The sequence below is a fragment of the Pelodiscus sinensis genome, chromosome 8 (assembly GCF_052426305.1).
Source record: "Pelodiscus sinensis isolate ZL-2025 chromosome 8, ASM5242630v1, whole genome shotgun sequence".
NCBI classification, from domain to species: Eukaryota; Metazoa; Chordata; order Testudines; family Trionychidae; genus Pelodiscus; species Pelodiscus sinensis.
Window position 1 is genome coordinate 69,059,331 of NC_143059.1, and position 14,013 is coordinate 69,073,343.

Sequence of the window (14,013 nt, forward strand, 5' to 3'; positions counted from 1 at the left end):
ACCTGTGGGCCCAACTGCACTGTGGTGAGGAGGTGACTTTCCAGCTCTGAGCTGCCCCGCCAATCTGCTGAGCCTACACTGCAATATTTACGAACTAGCCTGAGCAGCGCTGCAGTGTGTGCGCCCACCCAAGCAAACAACGACCCCTTCCAGCCACGGGGTGGCTGGCAGACAAGAGAAGGAAAATAGAAGCCTGCAGTCTTGGGGCCTGATCCAAAGCTCACTGCAGCCAGTGGAAAAAACCCATTGGATTTACCAGGTTCTGGATCAAACTCCTGGTTCCTGCTGAAGTGAGGTTTGCTCAGCATTAGAGATGGCTGGACTGTTGCCATCTCTTTTTTTTTTTTTTAACATAAACATGGCTGGGTGAATGATACAGCATTCTGGGGGCCAAATTTTTGCATCAGTCAAAATGCTCCAATTTCCCTTGCTTCCCAGTTCCAAAACTATGTGGGTTTCCCTCCCTTCTCACCCTGGGTCCTTTCTAAGGAGAAAAGGCAGAAAAAGGTTGTTGGGGGGGGTCTCCCCCAAAAGATTTTTTTAATGCCGAATCAATTCCAAATGAAAAATTTCATTTCACTACAAGAAAAACCGGTCAAATTCTCTGAAAATGTTCACCGTGAAAAGTCGTTGGGTGAAATGTGTTGGCAGACAACAACGGCCATTTCTCTGCTCTGCAGCTCACAAAAGCTTCTGCAGACATCTTAGTATGGCAAATGGGATCCATGCACGCACCCCACTGTATAAATGGGATGCTATTTGAAAATAATGGTCCTGCTGTGACAGTGTTTTCAGCAGATTGGCCTATTACTGCAAAATACTTCAGCGTTTCAGTAGCAAGGATACGGTAAGAGAACCAGGGCATGAGGTCAGCGAGGAAAACACAACCATCGGTCCTCTGTTTGCATCGGGAACTCAGACAGAAGTGACCGGGGTGGGGGAAATTATTTTTAAACCGATGGAAAGGGACATGAAGGCTACATCTAGACTGGCATGATTTTCCGGAAATGCTTTTCATGGAAAAGTTTTCCATTAAAAGCATTTTCGGAACAGAGCCTCTAGATTGGCACGGACGCATTTCCGCAAAAGCACTTTTCAGCAAAAAAGCCCCGATCGCCATTTTCGCGATCAGGGCTTTTTTGCGGAAAACATATCTGGGCTGTCTACACTGGTGCTTTTGCGCAAAAGTTTTGCGCAAAAGGACTTTTGCTCGAATGGGAGCAGCATAGTATTTCTGCAAGAACACTGACAATCTTACATGAGATCGTCCGTGATTTTGCGGAAATTCAAGTGGCCAGTGTAGACAGCTGGCAAGTTTTTCTGGAAAAGTGGCTGATTTTCCGGAAAAACTGGCCAGTCTAGACACGGCCGAAGTGTTTTAAGTGGTGTATTCGAAGGAGAGCCGTGGCGGTTTGAGGGTTTTTTGTTTTTGTTTTTTTTTGCTTTAATGTTTTGCACAAAGCCATTTCCCTATACTTGCTTGGTTTGATTTAATCTTTAAATAGCAGCTGTTCCCTCCCCCATCTACTGCAAAAGGATCTTCCCAGCCTTTCTGCCCATAAAGATCTTTGAACTGCCTTTCATGTACCGAACAGAGCCCAAGACATATGATGCTAGTTATGCTTCTAGTGTACCTTGTATCTTAGCCTCCTACGCATCACTGCAGGTATGTTACAGATGAACTGGAACGCTACAGCCAGACCCCCCCAAACTTTGGGGATGTTTGGAGCTGGAGCTTTCTATAATCCTGCCAGAGGCTCAGCATCTTCTAATGGCATTCACCGATCCCGTTGGACCTTTGCAGAACTAGGCCTATTTTTAGCATCTTCCCATTTCCTCCTGCTTGGAATACTCCCCAAGTTCTGGACTGGAACCTGACGAGGTCTAAAGCTGCCAGAGCTTCCCATCCTCTGATCTCATTTTCATGCTGCCTCCCTGATTCTATGATTTGACCAGGCAGCACCATCAAATGTTGTTCTTGCAGGCTGAACAGCTGCCCCAGAACCCTTGCAAGGAAACCTCTTTCTAGAGAACCTCAGCTCAGTTTTGCATACTCAAGAGGAGCGGAGAAGATGCAGCTTTGCACCTCTCCCAAATAGTCCCTATTGAGATGCTGTGTGGCACCAGGCCATATTCAGACACTTCAGTGCCCTTTACTCCACAGCACTCTTCAGAAACTGCTTAAAGGCACTCCACAGTGTGAACGGGGGTATTAGCATCTGGCCCATTGCGAGCAGGAGTTGGAGAATCAAGTCCGGCTTTCAGAACCCAACTGCTTTGAGGTTTGCCTGTCATTGAGATAAAGATCCTCTCGCTTTGCTTCCATCACACTCTCCCAAATCTTCCAAAATCTCAAGACACTGCACCAAAAGTCTACATTTAGTGCCATTGCTCTAGAACTGGGTGAAAAAATGTGAATTGTTGAAGAGTGTTGCAAAAATCTTCATTACTGTCTCTTAAAATCACTCTCCCCTTAAAAAAAATCCATCTTGTCATGCAAAAAAGGAAAGTCACTCTGTAACACGACAGAGCTGAAAGAGTTAAGCATGGCAGACAACTGGAGTATATCCAGAACCCATGTGTCGGACAAGAACTCACATGTGGTCCTCAGTGGGCTCGTTGAGGTGTGTGGAAGGGTGTGGGTTTTTTTTAACTTTTCTTTTACTAAACATTAAATTATTTCCCAAGAAATAAAAAGTTATTTACATTGGAATTATCTACAGTATGCCAACGGTATCCTTGCCGGTCACATGCACAGGTTAGAGCCGCATTCATAAACATGTGCACGCTTCTCTCAGGCTACGTGTGCTCCCGCCTACCCACTCCAGAGCACAAATGGTTGACACCACTCAGTTTGTTCCCCAACCAAGGAAAAGGCCAAGGAGAGGCAATGGAATGGGCCTGATCCGGCTAAGACCTGCAAGTCCGTGGGAGCTGAGGGCACTTTGCAAAGTCAGCTCTTGTGGTTTAGGCTGGAGGGGGAAAAGGATCATTTCCCTACTACAGTTCAGTAGAGACTTCCAGACCCACATAGGAGATTCGGACACACAAGCTCTCAAATCCCTTAGCCCTGTTATCTCGGCCTTCAATCATTATTTTTAACCAAGGAGAAATTTCCAAATGCTGAGCAACTACCTGCAGTTTATGAATGCGGCCCTGGTAAACAGAACTCCTGTCCCCAGTCCCCCCAAAGGATGATCATGATGTATCGTTTTCTTTTTTTAATAATAATAATAACAATAATAATAATAATAATAATAATAATTACAAATAAAAAGCCAGAAATGCTGTAGACCAGGTGGATTTTCAGAATTAAACGCTAGTGCAGTTGGGGATTTCCTTTGTGCTTTCACTGTTGGCAATTGTCGAGATGCTTCCTGAGGAAGACAAGAGGGAGACAAGGGTCAGGGCAGCTCATGAAATGGCCCTGCCTGTCGCCTGTTGCTCACACGCAAAGGGCACGCCCATGCCCCAGTGCAGCGGGATGTGGGAAGAGCCTCGAGAGAGGAGTTGGGTGGGAGTATGTACCCCTTTACTGCTTGATCACCTGGGATAAAGCAGCCTGAATCTACTTGGGTCTTGTCCCAGGGTTCTTAGCTTTGGACTGCATGCCCCCCACCCCAACATCATGGAAGACAAGGCCTCCCCCTCCACTCCCTGCCCCCCACCGCCCAGTCATCACACATGGCTAACTGGCAATGGCATTCTCGCTAGATGTGAAGGGGGAATTCCTGTATGGAAAAGGCCAAGCACCGCAGTGACAGAAAAAAATGCTGAGCTCGCCAAGCTCCCTGCTCTGGAGGGGAAATTCTGCTTGACTGCCGATGTGGCCAGCAGTTCAACTCTGTGCATGCGAAAATAAGAACCCCCCCTTCTCCCAATAGTGAGGTGTCCTGTCCCATTTGCACCCCGGAGGAGCCTTTGCCATCCAGCCTATTGGCCATTCGCTTTCCTGAACGCCAGCGATCGGGTTCTGCTGCCGTCGCCAGATCAGTGCACTCTCGGGGTTGGTCACTAGTCACCGAGAGGGCAGCTGCGCCTTACCCAGCACCCGCGTATCCAGTTCTTTGTCCATGAGCTCCTCGGGGTCAGTGAACTCGCTCAGGGTGATCTTGGGGGCACTTTCGCTTTGGCTGACGGAACCGATCATCTCTTGCTCCTTGTCGTGCTGGACTTGAGCGTAAATGTTCACCCACGGGATTTTCCTGCCGGGGAAAGGCGAGCGAGAGGCCCTTGTTAGAACGGCAGGATGGTCGTTCACGAGAGCCATTAAACTGGGACCAGTCCCTGGGGCGCGGGAGCGAGGACACTGTGGTAGGAAATGGGTCCTGGAATCATGCCGCCTGACCCCTCATGGAGCAAAGCAAACGCCCACGAAGTCCCAGAGGAGTTGAATTCACCCAGCATCTCACAAAGGGGCCTAGCACCTGGGAGGATGCAATGAAGTATAGTGATTGTGGACCAGCAGGGCCGATGGCCACTGTGGGCCCTGGGGCAAGGTGTGGGTGTGTGGGGGGGGGGGCGCTCCCACCTCTGGAAGGGGCGGGGCCTCAAGCCGCCAGCTCTCAGTGCCCCCTGTCCCCCAGCTCTCAGAGGCATGTGAAGCAGCCACTCCAGCAAAGATTCAAAGGGGTCCAGGGCTCTGGCTGACTCCGTTGCTATGGCAGCAGTGGTGCAATTTGAGCCCTGGGCCACATAGAATCTCCCGGCCCCAGGCAATCCCCTCCTTTGTCCGCCCTCATCGGCAGGTCCGTTATTGGCTCTTTGGTGACTGGCCAATGAATTATCGTTTGGATTCTGGTACCGGGGGAGGCCTCCCCCATGCTCGGTTGCTAGGCGCTGCCCCAACATAGGGTAAGAAATGGGCCCGCCACAAAGAGCTCACAGTCAGGACTGATGAGACGGGGGAAAGGCAAAGGAGGTTTTATTATCCTTTTGCAGATGAGGAACCAAAGATGCAGAACTAGGTGATTTGCCCCAGGCACGGAGGAGACAATTTTAGACCAATTGGAACAGCATAAGGATGCCAGAGCTTGTTAGTGGGGTGTCTGTGGGGTGCCCCCCTATGTGAGCTGGCTGTTAGAAAACCCATGCCTCTAGAAGGACCCCAGGCCAGGCACGGCGAGCTGCTGGAACGGAGAATCGCTTTGTGCTATTCCAGGCTGATGGCTTGCAAGGAGGCTCCGTCATGGGCTGCCTTTGGATGTTAGCCTCTTTGTTGCCAAGTGTGCCAGAAAGAGTCAGATCCTCTCTGGTGTAATCTGGCTTGGCCCCATCGACCTCGCTAGAGCTGTGCTGATTTACACTGGCCCCAGCTCTCCGGCGCTCTCATGTGAGCGTGACAGTTGTTATCAACGGACATTGGGATGTCATGTTGCGGAGCAGTGAAACGTCTCCTCCTGTAGGTGTGCCTTTCTCTCTCTTGGCGCTGGAGATTTGGCACAACCCCTAGACGAGGCCCAGCTTACGCCCTCTGCGTAGGAACCCCTGCTCTCCAAATGATGTCCAAAACTGTCGATATACCTGCATCTATTCTGAGGCCCGCTACATTGGTCAGGGGGTTGGTTTTCTTCACCTGCGGCTGTCACTTTCAAGTGTAGACCAAGCCCCCCACCACCACCATCACCACCACCACCCACACACTCTTTCTCCAGGTCTCTTGAGAGAAAAAGAGCTACATCTGTGAAGGGCATCAGTACCCAACCCGAGTGCCCATCGATTGGGAAACGGGCTCACCAAACATTTGGTGGGGGAAGGAGGCTGACACGTGGCAATACAACACATGTCTCTAGGCTACAGCAGCATCCACACCTTGTAGTTCTGTGATTGTAACCTACAGGCCTTGATCTATGTCGGGAGAGTTAACAACGGTGACAGTCCAGTGCTCTTCATGAGGCTTCGAGGCCAGACCCTTGCTGAGGTGAGGAGCAGGCTCACAATTGGGAGCTCTGATTTTAGGCAGTCTGCAGACACAGGCAGGCAGGCAGCACTGCATGGCTTTCGGTCCGTTTATATCTGGAGGCTGTTTTCCCAAGCAGGGGAGAGATTTTGTTTCTCTTTCAGTGAGGCTACGTCTACACTACTAGTTTTCTCGGCACAAAATATGCTAATGAGGGACTTATTTGCATGGGTTGCACTCTCATTTGCATTTTTTCTGCGGATCCATTTTTGCTTAGTGGGTTTTCCACAAAAACAGGCAGTATGGATGTTTTCTTTTTGAGTTAAAAACCCCTTTTCCTGCCAGACCAGTAAACTTCCTTTTTTGGGGGCATAAGGATCTTGCAGGAAAAGGGTTTTTTTGCACAAAAAGGAGACATCCACACTGCTTATTTTTGCGCAAAAACCCAAGCTCAAAAACGGATCGGTGGAAAATATGCAAATGAGATTGCAACTTATGCAAATGAGTACCTCGTTAGCATATTTTTTGCCAAGAAAACTCATAGTGTGGATATAGCCTGACAGTTTAGGGGCTGCAGAATAAAGCAACAGCCACCAACTATTCCCAAGAGTTTTTGTCAGGAGTGGTGGACAGATAATGAACCCAGCAGGGCAAACGGATAGAGCAAGGGAAGATCAGAACAGACTCCCTCAGGAAGGCGGGAAAGCAAATCTAGCAAGAAAGGACTCTCCATGAAGGGACAGGAGAAGCATCAAACCACCAAGCAAAGGGAACCAGACCCTGAAAGGGCTTTGGACAGTCCAATCAAGTTTTGAGAGTGAACAAGAAAACTCCAGTGATTACCAAAGGGCCAAGAACAGGCCAGATCCAAGGAAACTTAGCTGTTTGCAATGGTAGCAGCAGGGGAAAAGTTTCAGCCTTCCACTGTGAGCAATGGGGAGGGGATGAAAAAAATGCTGCATGGGAAAGGAAGCCTCCAGTTACCTCTTAGAATCATGGAAAAGACAAATCCACAGATGTGAACACCTTCTCTTCACATTCTAGCATCAGACCCCTACCCCGACTGCCCCCCAAAGATGCACACGTAGTGTCAATCTATACCAAAAAAGGACAGCTCTGGGAATTACAAAGCAGTCAGCTTAACTTCAGTACCATGAAAGATAAAGGATCAAATAATCAAGTAATCTGTCTGCAAACACCTAGAAGATGATAAGGTAATGAGTAAGAATCAGCAGGGAATTGTCAAGAACAGATCATGTCAAACCAAGCTAATAGCTTTCTCTGATGGGGTAACAAGCCTTGTGGATAGAGGGGAAGTGGTGGAGGCGGTATATCTTGACTTTAGTAAGACTTTTAATACTGTCTCGCATGACCTTCTCATAAACAAAGTAGGAAAATATAACCTGCTTGGAGCTACTATAAGGTGGGAGCAAAACTAGTCAGAAAACCATTCTTAGAGAGTAGTTATCAATGGTTCACAGTCAAACTGGAAAGGCATATTGAATGGGTTCCACAAGGATTAGTTCTGGATCCAATTCTGTTCAATATCTTCAGTGATGTAGTTCAAGGGTGGGCCATATTTTTTGACAGGGGGCCACTCTAAGATTTTGGAAAGTGGTCGAGGGCCACACTTTTCCATGGTATTAATGGAGGAGATGTGGGGTCTGGGATGGAAGTTGAGTGCAGAAGGAAGCTTGGGGTAAGGGACTGGGGTGCAGAAGGAGAATAGAGTTTGGGTGATGGAGGTGGTTGTGACGTAGGGCAGGCAACTGGAGTTCAGGGGTTTGGGATGTGACCTAGGATAGGAGGGGATTGTGATTTGGGGCAGGAGATTGTGGTGCCAGACCTGGGATGCAGTATGGGGGGCAGATGATTGGGGATGGAGGGGCTGGGATGCCAGAGGCAGGCTTTAGCCAGGACACTTACCAGCCAGCAGCCAAACCAGCCTGCCTGCTTGCCAAGCTAAGGCTTGCAGAGCTTAACATGTTTCCCAGCCAGCCTGCCTGCCCGCCCATGTGTTTGTGTGAATAAACGAGCGGAGGAGAGGTGGCATGATTCTTCTTGGCTGCCTGTTATTCAAACAGGCAGCTCCCATTGGCAAGTTTCTGGCCACAAAATGGCCAATGGGACTGTGCTGGGGGCAGATCCTGAAGTTTTCCTTCCTCCCCTCCAATTTTGAAACAGAAATGGGGCCCGGACACTGCGTTTCTGAGCAGCATGTAAGGCTGTGGGGCACGCAAGGGAGGCTGCCTGGGGTTCCCTGCTGCCTTTGTAGGGTGGATCTAGCAGCCTGATTTAGTTAATGGAATAGAGATACTCTTATAAAGTTTGCGGATGATACCAAGCTGGGCGGGGTTGCCAGTGCTTTAAAAGATAGGATTAAAATTCAAAATGATCTGGGCAAACTGGAGAAATGGGCTGAGGTAAATAGGATGAAATTCAATACGGACAAATGCAAAGTCCTTCACTTAGGAAGGAACTATTAGTTTCACACATACAAAATGGGAAATGACTGTCTAGGAAGGAGTGCTGCAGAAAGGGATCTAGGGTTTATAATGGACCACAACCTACATATGAGTCGACAGTGTGACGCTGTTGCAAAAAGAAGCAACTATCATTTTGGGATATGTTAGAAGTTGTGTTGAAAGCAAGACACAGGAAGTAATTCTCCTTCTCTGCTCCGTGTTGATAAAGCCTCAACTGGAGTAACAGGTCCAGTTCTGGGCACCACTTTTCAGGAATCATGAGGACAAATTGAGAAATTCCAAAGAAAGGCAACAGAAATGATTATAGGTCCAGAAACACGACCTATGAGGGAAGACTGAAAAAAATCTTGAGTTTGTTTAGTCTAGAGAAGAGAAGGCAGAGAGGAGGGGAGAAGATCGTGATAGCAGCTTTCACGTACACAAAAGATGGATACAAGAAAGAGGAAGAAAACCTTTCCCCGTATGTTTGAGGATTGGACAAGAAGCAATGGGCTGAAATTGCAGCAAGGGAAGTTTAGGTTGGCCTAGGAAAAACGTCCTGTCACAGTGGTCAAGCTCTGGAATCAATGGCCTAGGGAGATTGTAGATTCTCCATCGTTGGAGATTTTTAAGAGTAGGTTAAATAGACACGTGTCAGGGACTGCTTAGATCATACTTGGTCCTGCTATGAGTACAGGGGACTAGACTAGATGATCTCTCAGGGCTCCTGTGAGTCTATCGTTCCAAACACGCACTTCTTTCACAGCCGGCGTTGCGAACAAGGATCTCCTACACGTCTGCTGAGTCTATTACTTATGGGCTCCTACTAGGGAGGCTGCGTGCAAGCCAGCAGCGTGCCAGTTCTATAAATTTGCAAATTAAAAATTCATCCAGCCACATGCTCCCCCCCTTCTCTAAGCAGAAGCTCGGTATTCAGACAGGGATTCGAGCTAATCATAAAAGTATACATTGCCAAAGGATTGACAGCTGGCACGAGTGTTTACTTTCTGCCCATTTCTCCATTGAGAGCGGTTCCTCGCTTTCATTTCTAATCCAAAGAGCAGCGGGCTTGGGGTGGAAGCATGTTTTTCCTGCTCCGCGACCCTGCCGTTGGGCACGGGGGGTTCCAGACGGCCTTTATCATTGGCAGCGATGTCTGTTGGTGTGGACGAAGCAGCTAATAGCGGAGTCCTGGGCCCCATGGGACACGCTCTGATTTTATTACCATGCAGTTCTACAGCCCAGATCTGTACTGCCCCGTGTCTATGGAGAGGGCAGGGTCTGGGTTCCCTGCCTCTGTGACCCAGCAGACATCCCAGGCACTGGGGTACGGCTCCAGCTTGGCAACCCGGGTGGGAGGCATAGCTCAGTGATTTGAGCATTGGCCTGCTAAACCCAGGGTTGTGAGTTCAATCCTTGAGGGGGCCATTTAGGGATCTGGGGAAAATCTGTCAAGGATGGTACTTGACCCTGCTGTGAAAGCAGGGGGCTAGACTCAATGACCTCTCAAGGTCCCTTCCAGCTCTATGAGATGGTATATCTCCATGTTATATTATAGGTGGGTGGCCAGGATCTAAGATGTGCATGCTGTGGCATAGGGGTTATTTTTCAAGGGACTGCACACACTGGAACGTGGCCCCCTTCAAGCAAATTGCTTTGCCAAGCTGCCTGGGATCTCCTTGCACAGAAGCCGATTTTCTTCCTTCTGAGTGGGTGCTCCAAGCCCGCTCTTCCCCCCGGTCCTATCCTCGCTCTACCCCTTCTCCCCAACGCCCCACCCCCTGCCTGCTTCTGCTCCGCCCCCTCCTTCCAGAATCTCCCCCTCTCCAGTGGAACCCACCAAACAGCTGATCAGTGGGTGGATACTTAGTTCCCAGTATTTTTTTTACCAGCCCTTGTTTCCAGCCCCCGACACAACTCGATGAGAACGCCCTGAGGCAGTCCCCACATCCTAGGGCAGGGGTGCCATTCCCCTGCTCGCTGTGCCTCCCATCCCTGGCACAGCGAGCAGCAAGAAAATGGTGCCATGCTATTGACTTGACACGCATAGGAGGCTGAAATGCTGCGTCTGAGCCGATGAAAAATCTGGGCACGAAGGTTGCACTCCCCTGGAATCCATGGAAGCTTCCCCACTGCCGTCATCAGGCTTTGGTTCCAGCCTTTCGGCCGCTTTCACTTGAAAAAAAGCTCAGCGTTCCAGTCCGATTCCAGCGTGGGGCATCTAGTCCGAGCCCCTCTGAGCCAGCTCTCTCTACTCTCGGGAGCCAAGGCCGCCAACGCAGCAGTGATGCTCCCTTTGGCACAGCTGCTCCTTGTGCTGAAGCCGTCAGGGAAAGAAGCACGCAGCTGGGCCCCGTCGGGGGAAAGGCTCTGGCTTGGGAGTTAGACGCTGAAAACGTAGCCACACCTGGATTCACGCTGTAGTCCCAAGCCCGCACAGTCCAGCTTGTTTAACAGGGCAGGGACCTTAGTGCAAAGTCTGCCCCGAGAAGCTCTGTCTGCCTCCGCAGGGTCCCCATGGTGCATCCAGTCAGCAAACAAATCACACGTGTCCCATAATTTTCATAATGGACACGAGGCAGGTCCTGACTGCTGCTTGGGAACGGGGCGTCGGTATTAAAGTCTGGTGAAGGCACCTTGGTAATTAGTATGAAAGCAGGCCTGCCAGTGCAGGGGGGCAAAGGGGGCAACTGCCCCGGGGGCCCGGCGATTCAAAAGGGCCAGGAGCTGCTGGCTACCGCTGCTGCAATTACAGTTGTGGCCAGAGTCTTGTGCCTTTAAATCACCTCCAGAGCACCACATGTCATGCTCCAGGCAGTACCAAGGCTGCCTGGGAGAGGCTAGCCCCGCCCCTTCCGCCTGAGGCCCCGCCCCTTCCACCAGAGGCCCCGCCCCTTCCACCTGAGGCCCCGCCCTTTCCAGAGGCACATAGTTTCCCCTGCCACCTTGCTAAAGGGCCTGACAAGTCTGTCAGCCCCGCTGCATGGAAGTGCTTGTTCTCTGCATGCCAGACACAGACAAGCTCTCTGCTGGATCCCGACGGCTGTGGGAGATGGAGGCGGGTTCCATGAGATGTGCAAGATACACCCTCCCCGCTCCCATACTCAGCTGAGTTCTCTCTGCATTGGGATTTTGAACAGCCCTGTCTACTTGGAGGGGTGTTGGAAGCCAGGTCCTGGTTCAAGCTCATCTCTCGCGCTGATGCAAGGCACAGATGGGCTGTGTCTACACTGGGCCACTTATTCCGGAAAATCAGCTGTTTTTCCGGAATAAGCTGCGAGCTGTCTACACTGGCCCTTGAATTTCCGGAAAAGCAACGACGCTCTGCTGTACAAAATCAGCCGCTATTCCGGAAAAACTATTCTGCTCCCGCTAGGGCATAAGTCCTTATTCCGGAACACTGTTCCGGAAAAGGGCCAGTGTAGACAGCCCAGTAGTCTTTTCCGGAAAAAAGCCCCGATCGCGAAAATGGCAATCGGGACTCTTTTCCGGAAAAGCGCGTCTACATTGGCCACAGACACTTTTCCGGAAAAAGGGCTTTTCTGGAAAAGCAGCCTGCCAATGTAGACGCTCCTTTTCCGGAAAAACTGAAAACGGAATAGTATTCCGTTTTAAGCAGTTCCGGAAATTCATGCCAGTGTAGACAGAGCCCTTGAGTTTTCAGGCCCCAGTGAGCATTCACAGCCAGGAGTTACGTGGTGAGGGGGGGAGGCGGGAAATCAATTCGGGAGCAGGGCAAACGTGATGTGGAAGTGACACAGGGTGATGGACATTGGCTGCCACCACCTCACGTGTGCACGGCTTCACGAAGCCTTCTCGTGCTCCCGCAGCATGGCAGGGGCTTTTGCATTCCGTCGGGATTAACTGGGGTTAACCGAGACCAGGCGGCAGCAGGAAACGAATAGCGAGAGTCTGATTCTTCCGGGCTTCCCCCTTGTGCAAAGCGGCTGTAAAGCACCACCCTGCTGGCCGAGAGTGGCTTTACCCTGGATTTTGGGAGGTGTAAACGACAATGCAAAGAGCAGGGCAGAACAAAACTGAGCTCACAAATCCTCCGCATTAGCCTTTGTCCTCCCATCTCCCCCCACGTCAGGTAAGTCATGGACCGTCATTGCCTAGCTAGGACAACGCCGCTTGGTCTCAGCCCACCAAACCCAGCAGAACCCAGCAGGCGTCAATCCCAGCCAGCTGCCCTATTTCAGACGTACTGTCCATGTACCTTGTCCCTGTGGGACACATTGTCTACTTGGCAGTATCGTCCCCTGCCTGGCCTCCTGGAAACATGATAATAAATCCGGAGTCTGTCTCAGCACTTGCAGACAAGCACACTTAATCTTTTTGGCTCTGGCAGGGTAATTACAGGGCAGAGAATCCGAAATCAGTCTAAACCACGGGCTAGATTCTTAGCGGGTGTAAACAGGTGGCACCCCACTGGAAGCAGGAGGCCACATACTCGGCGGATGTAAATCAGGATTGTGCCACTGAAGCGAATCGGGATTTCCAGCTGATGTCCACAGACGACAAGGGACCTATAGAGGTGGACACCAAGGGAGGTTCTGGTCCCAAATCCTTTCTGTAATTCAGTCCTAGGACCACCATACCAAGAGGCCCGGCTTTCCTGCTCTAAATGCCATATTTTCAGCATCTCTTTGCCAGGCTTCCTTGGAAACAGCTGCCTCCCCGGAGAGCTGCACAACGTACCTTTTAAATTTGTAGATTAAAAAAACAGCCAAGCCGACAAAGACCACCGACAACAACATCAACATGGCTGAACTGCTGTGCCCGGCGCTGGCGTCCACCAGAGGGGCTGCAAAGGAAAAGGGTGGACAATTACAGTGGGAAGTCATCCACCAGGGGAGGGAGGCGCCAGGCCGCCAAACCTGGTTCTTGCTTTGCAGCGTCTGCTTTCCTATTACCGCTGCGCGGCACATGCTGTCTGAGCAGAGCCAGCTGGTAGGAGACGAATCGATTCCCCTGCCGCCCAAAGCAAAGCTGCTATTTGAGCTGGTGCTGCCGGGTAACAGCGCCTGATGAAAAGGCAGGAGCAGGCTGTGCGCAGACAAACTAACTGCTCCTATGTTAACTCTTCAGGCTGTCTTGTTTTAAGCTTTCACTGTGGCTGGAGCAGAGGCAGAAAGCGAGGCCGGGGGTACTGAACCTCAGGCTCAGAGGCCGGATGCGGCCACTGGCTTGCCTGGATCCGGTCCTCGAGGCTCAGGGCTCCCTTCCTAGCACTGGGGAGCCTGCGCCTATTGAGGGACTGGAGCACACAAAACCTACTAGCCTGGGAAAAGGTTCCCCACCCCTGGCATAAAGGGTTAGAAGGGAGCTCTAATAAGAATGGTGCCGAGATGTTTTTATTTTTTTAGTTTACGCTGGAGAAGAGCAGAATCCCTCATACCGAACGCCCCTCTGTTGCTCCCCAAGTTCCATAGCAGTGTCCAGTGGAGCCCCACCTCTGTAGATATGTGTGTGTGTTTTATAATAGACTGTGGCTGCATCTACACTGGCGTGATTTTGCGCAAATACTTTTAACGGAAAAGTTTCTCCGTTAAAAGTATTTGCGCAAGAGAGCATCTATACTGGCATGTGCCTTTGCGTAAAAGATTTGCTTTTGCGCAAAAGCATCCGTGCCAGTGTAGACGCTCT

At 50.6% G+C, this 14,013-nt stretch overlaps 1 protein-coding gene across 2 annotated transcripts in view; it reads right to left on the bottom strand.

Annotated features, from left to right (window-relative positions):
- Positions 1–3,206: 3,206 nt before the first annotated feature.
- Positions 3,207–14,013, bottom strand: part of SORCS3 (sortilin related VPS10 domain containing receptor 3) — a 498,174-nt gene continuing 487,367 nt past the window's right edge. For both annotated transcript variants that reach the window (XM_006135388.4, XM_075935518.2), the window contains exons 25-27: positions 13,066–13,171; positions 4,045–4,205; positions 3,207–3,377 (exon numbers count right to left, since the gene is read on the bottom strand). In XM_006135388.4, coding sequence (XP_006135450.3) covers positions 3,313–3,377; positions 4,045–4,205; positions 13,066–13,171 — 332 coding nt within the window. In that variant the 3' untranslated portion in view covers positions 3,207–3,312. The remainder of the gene's footprint in view (positions 3,378–4,044; positions 4,206–13,065; positions 13,172–14,013) is intronic.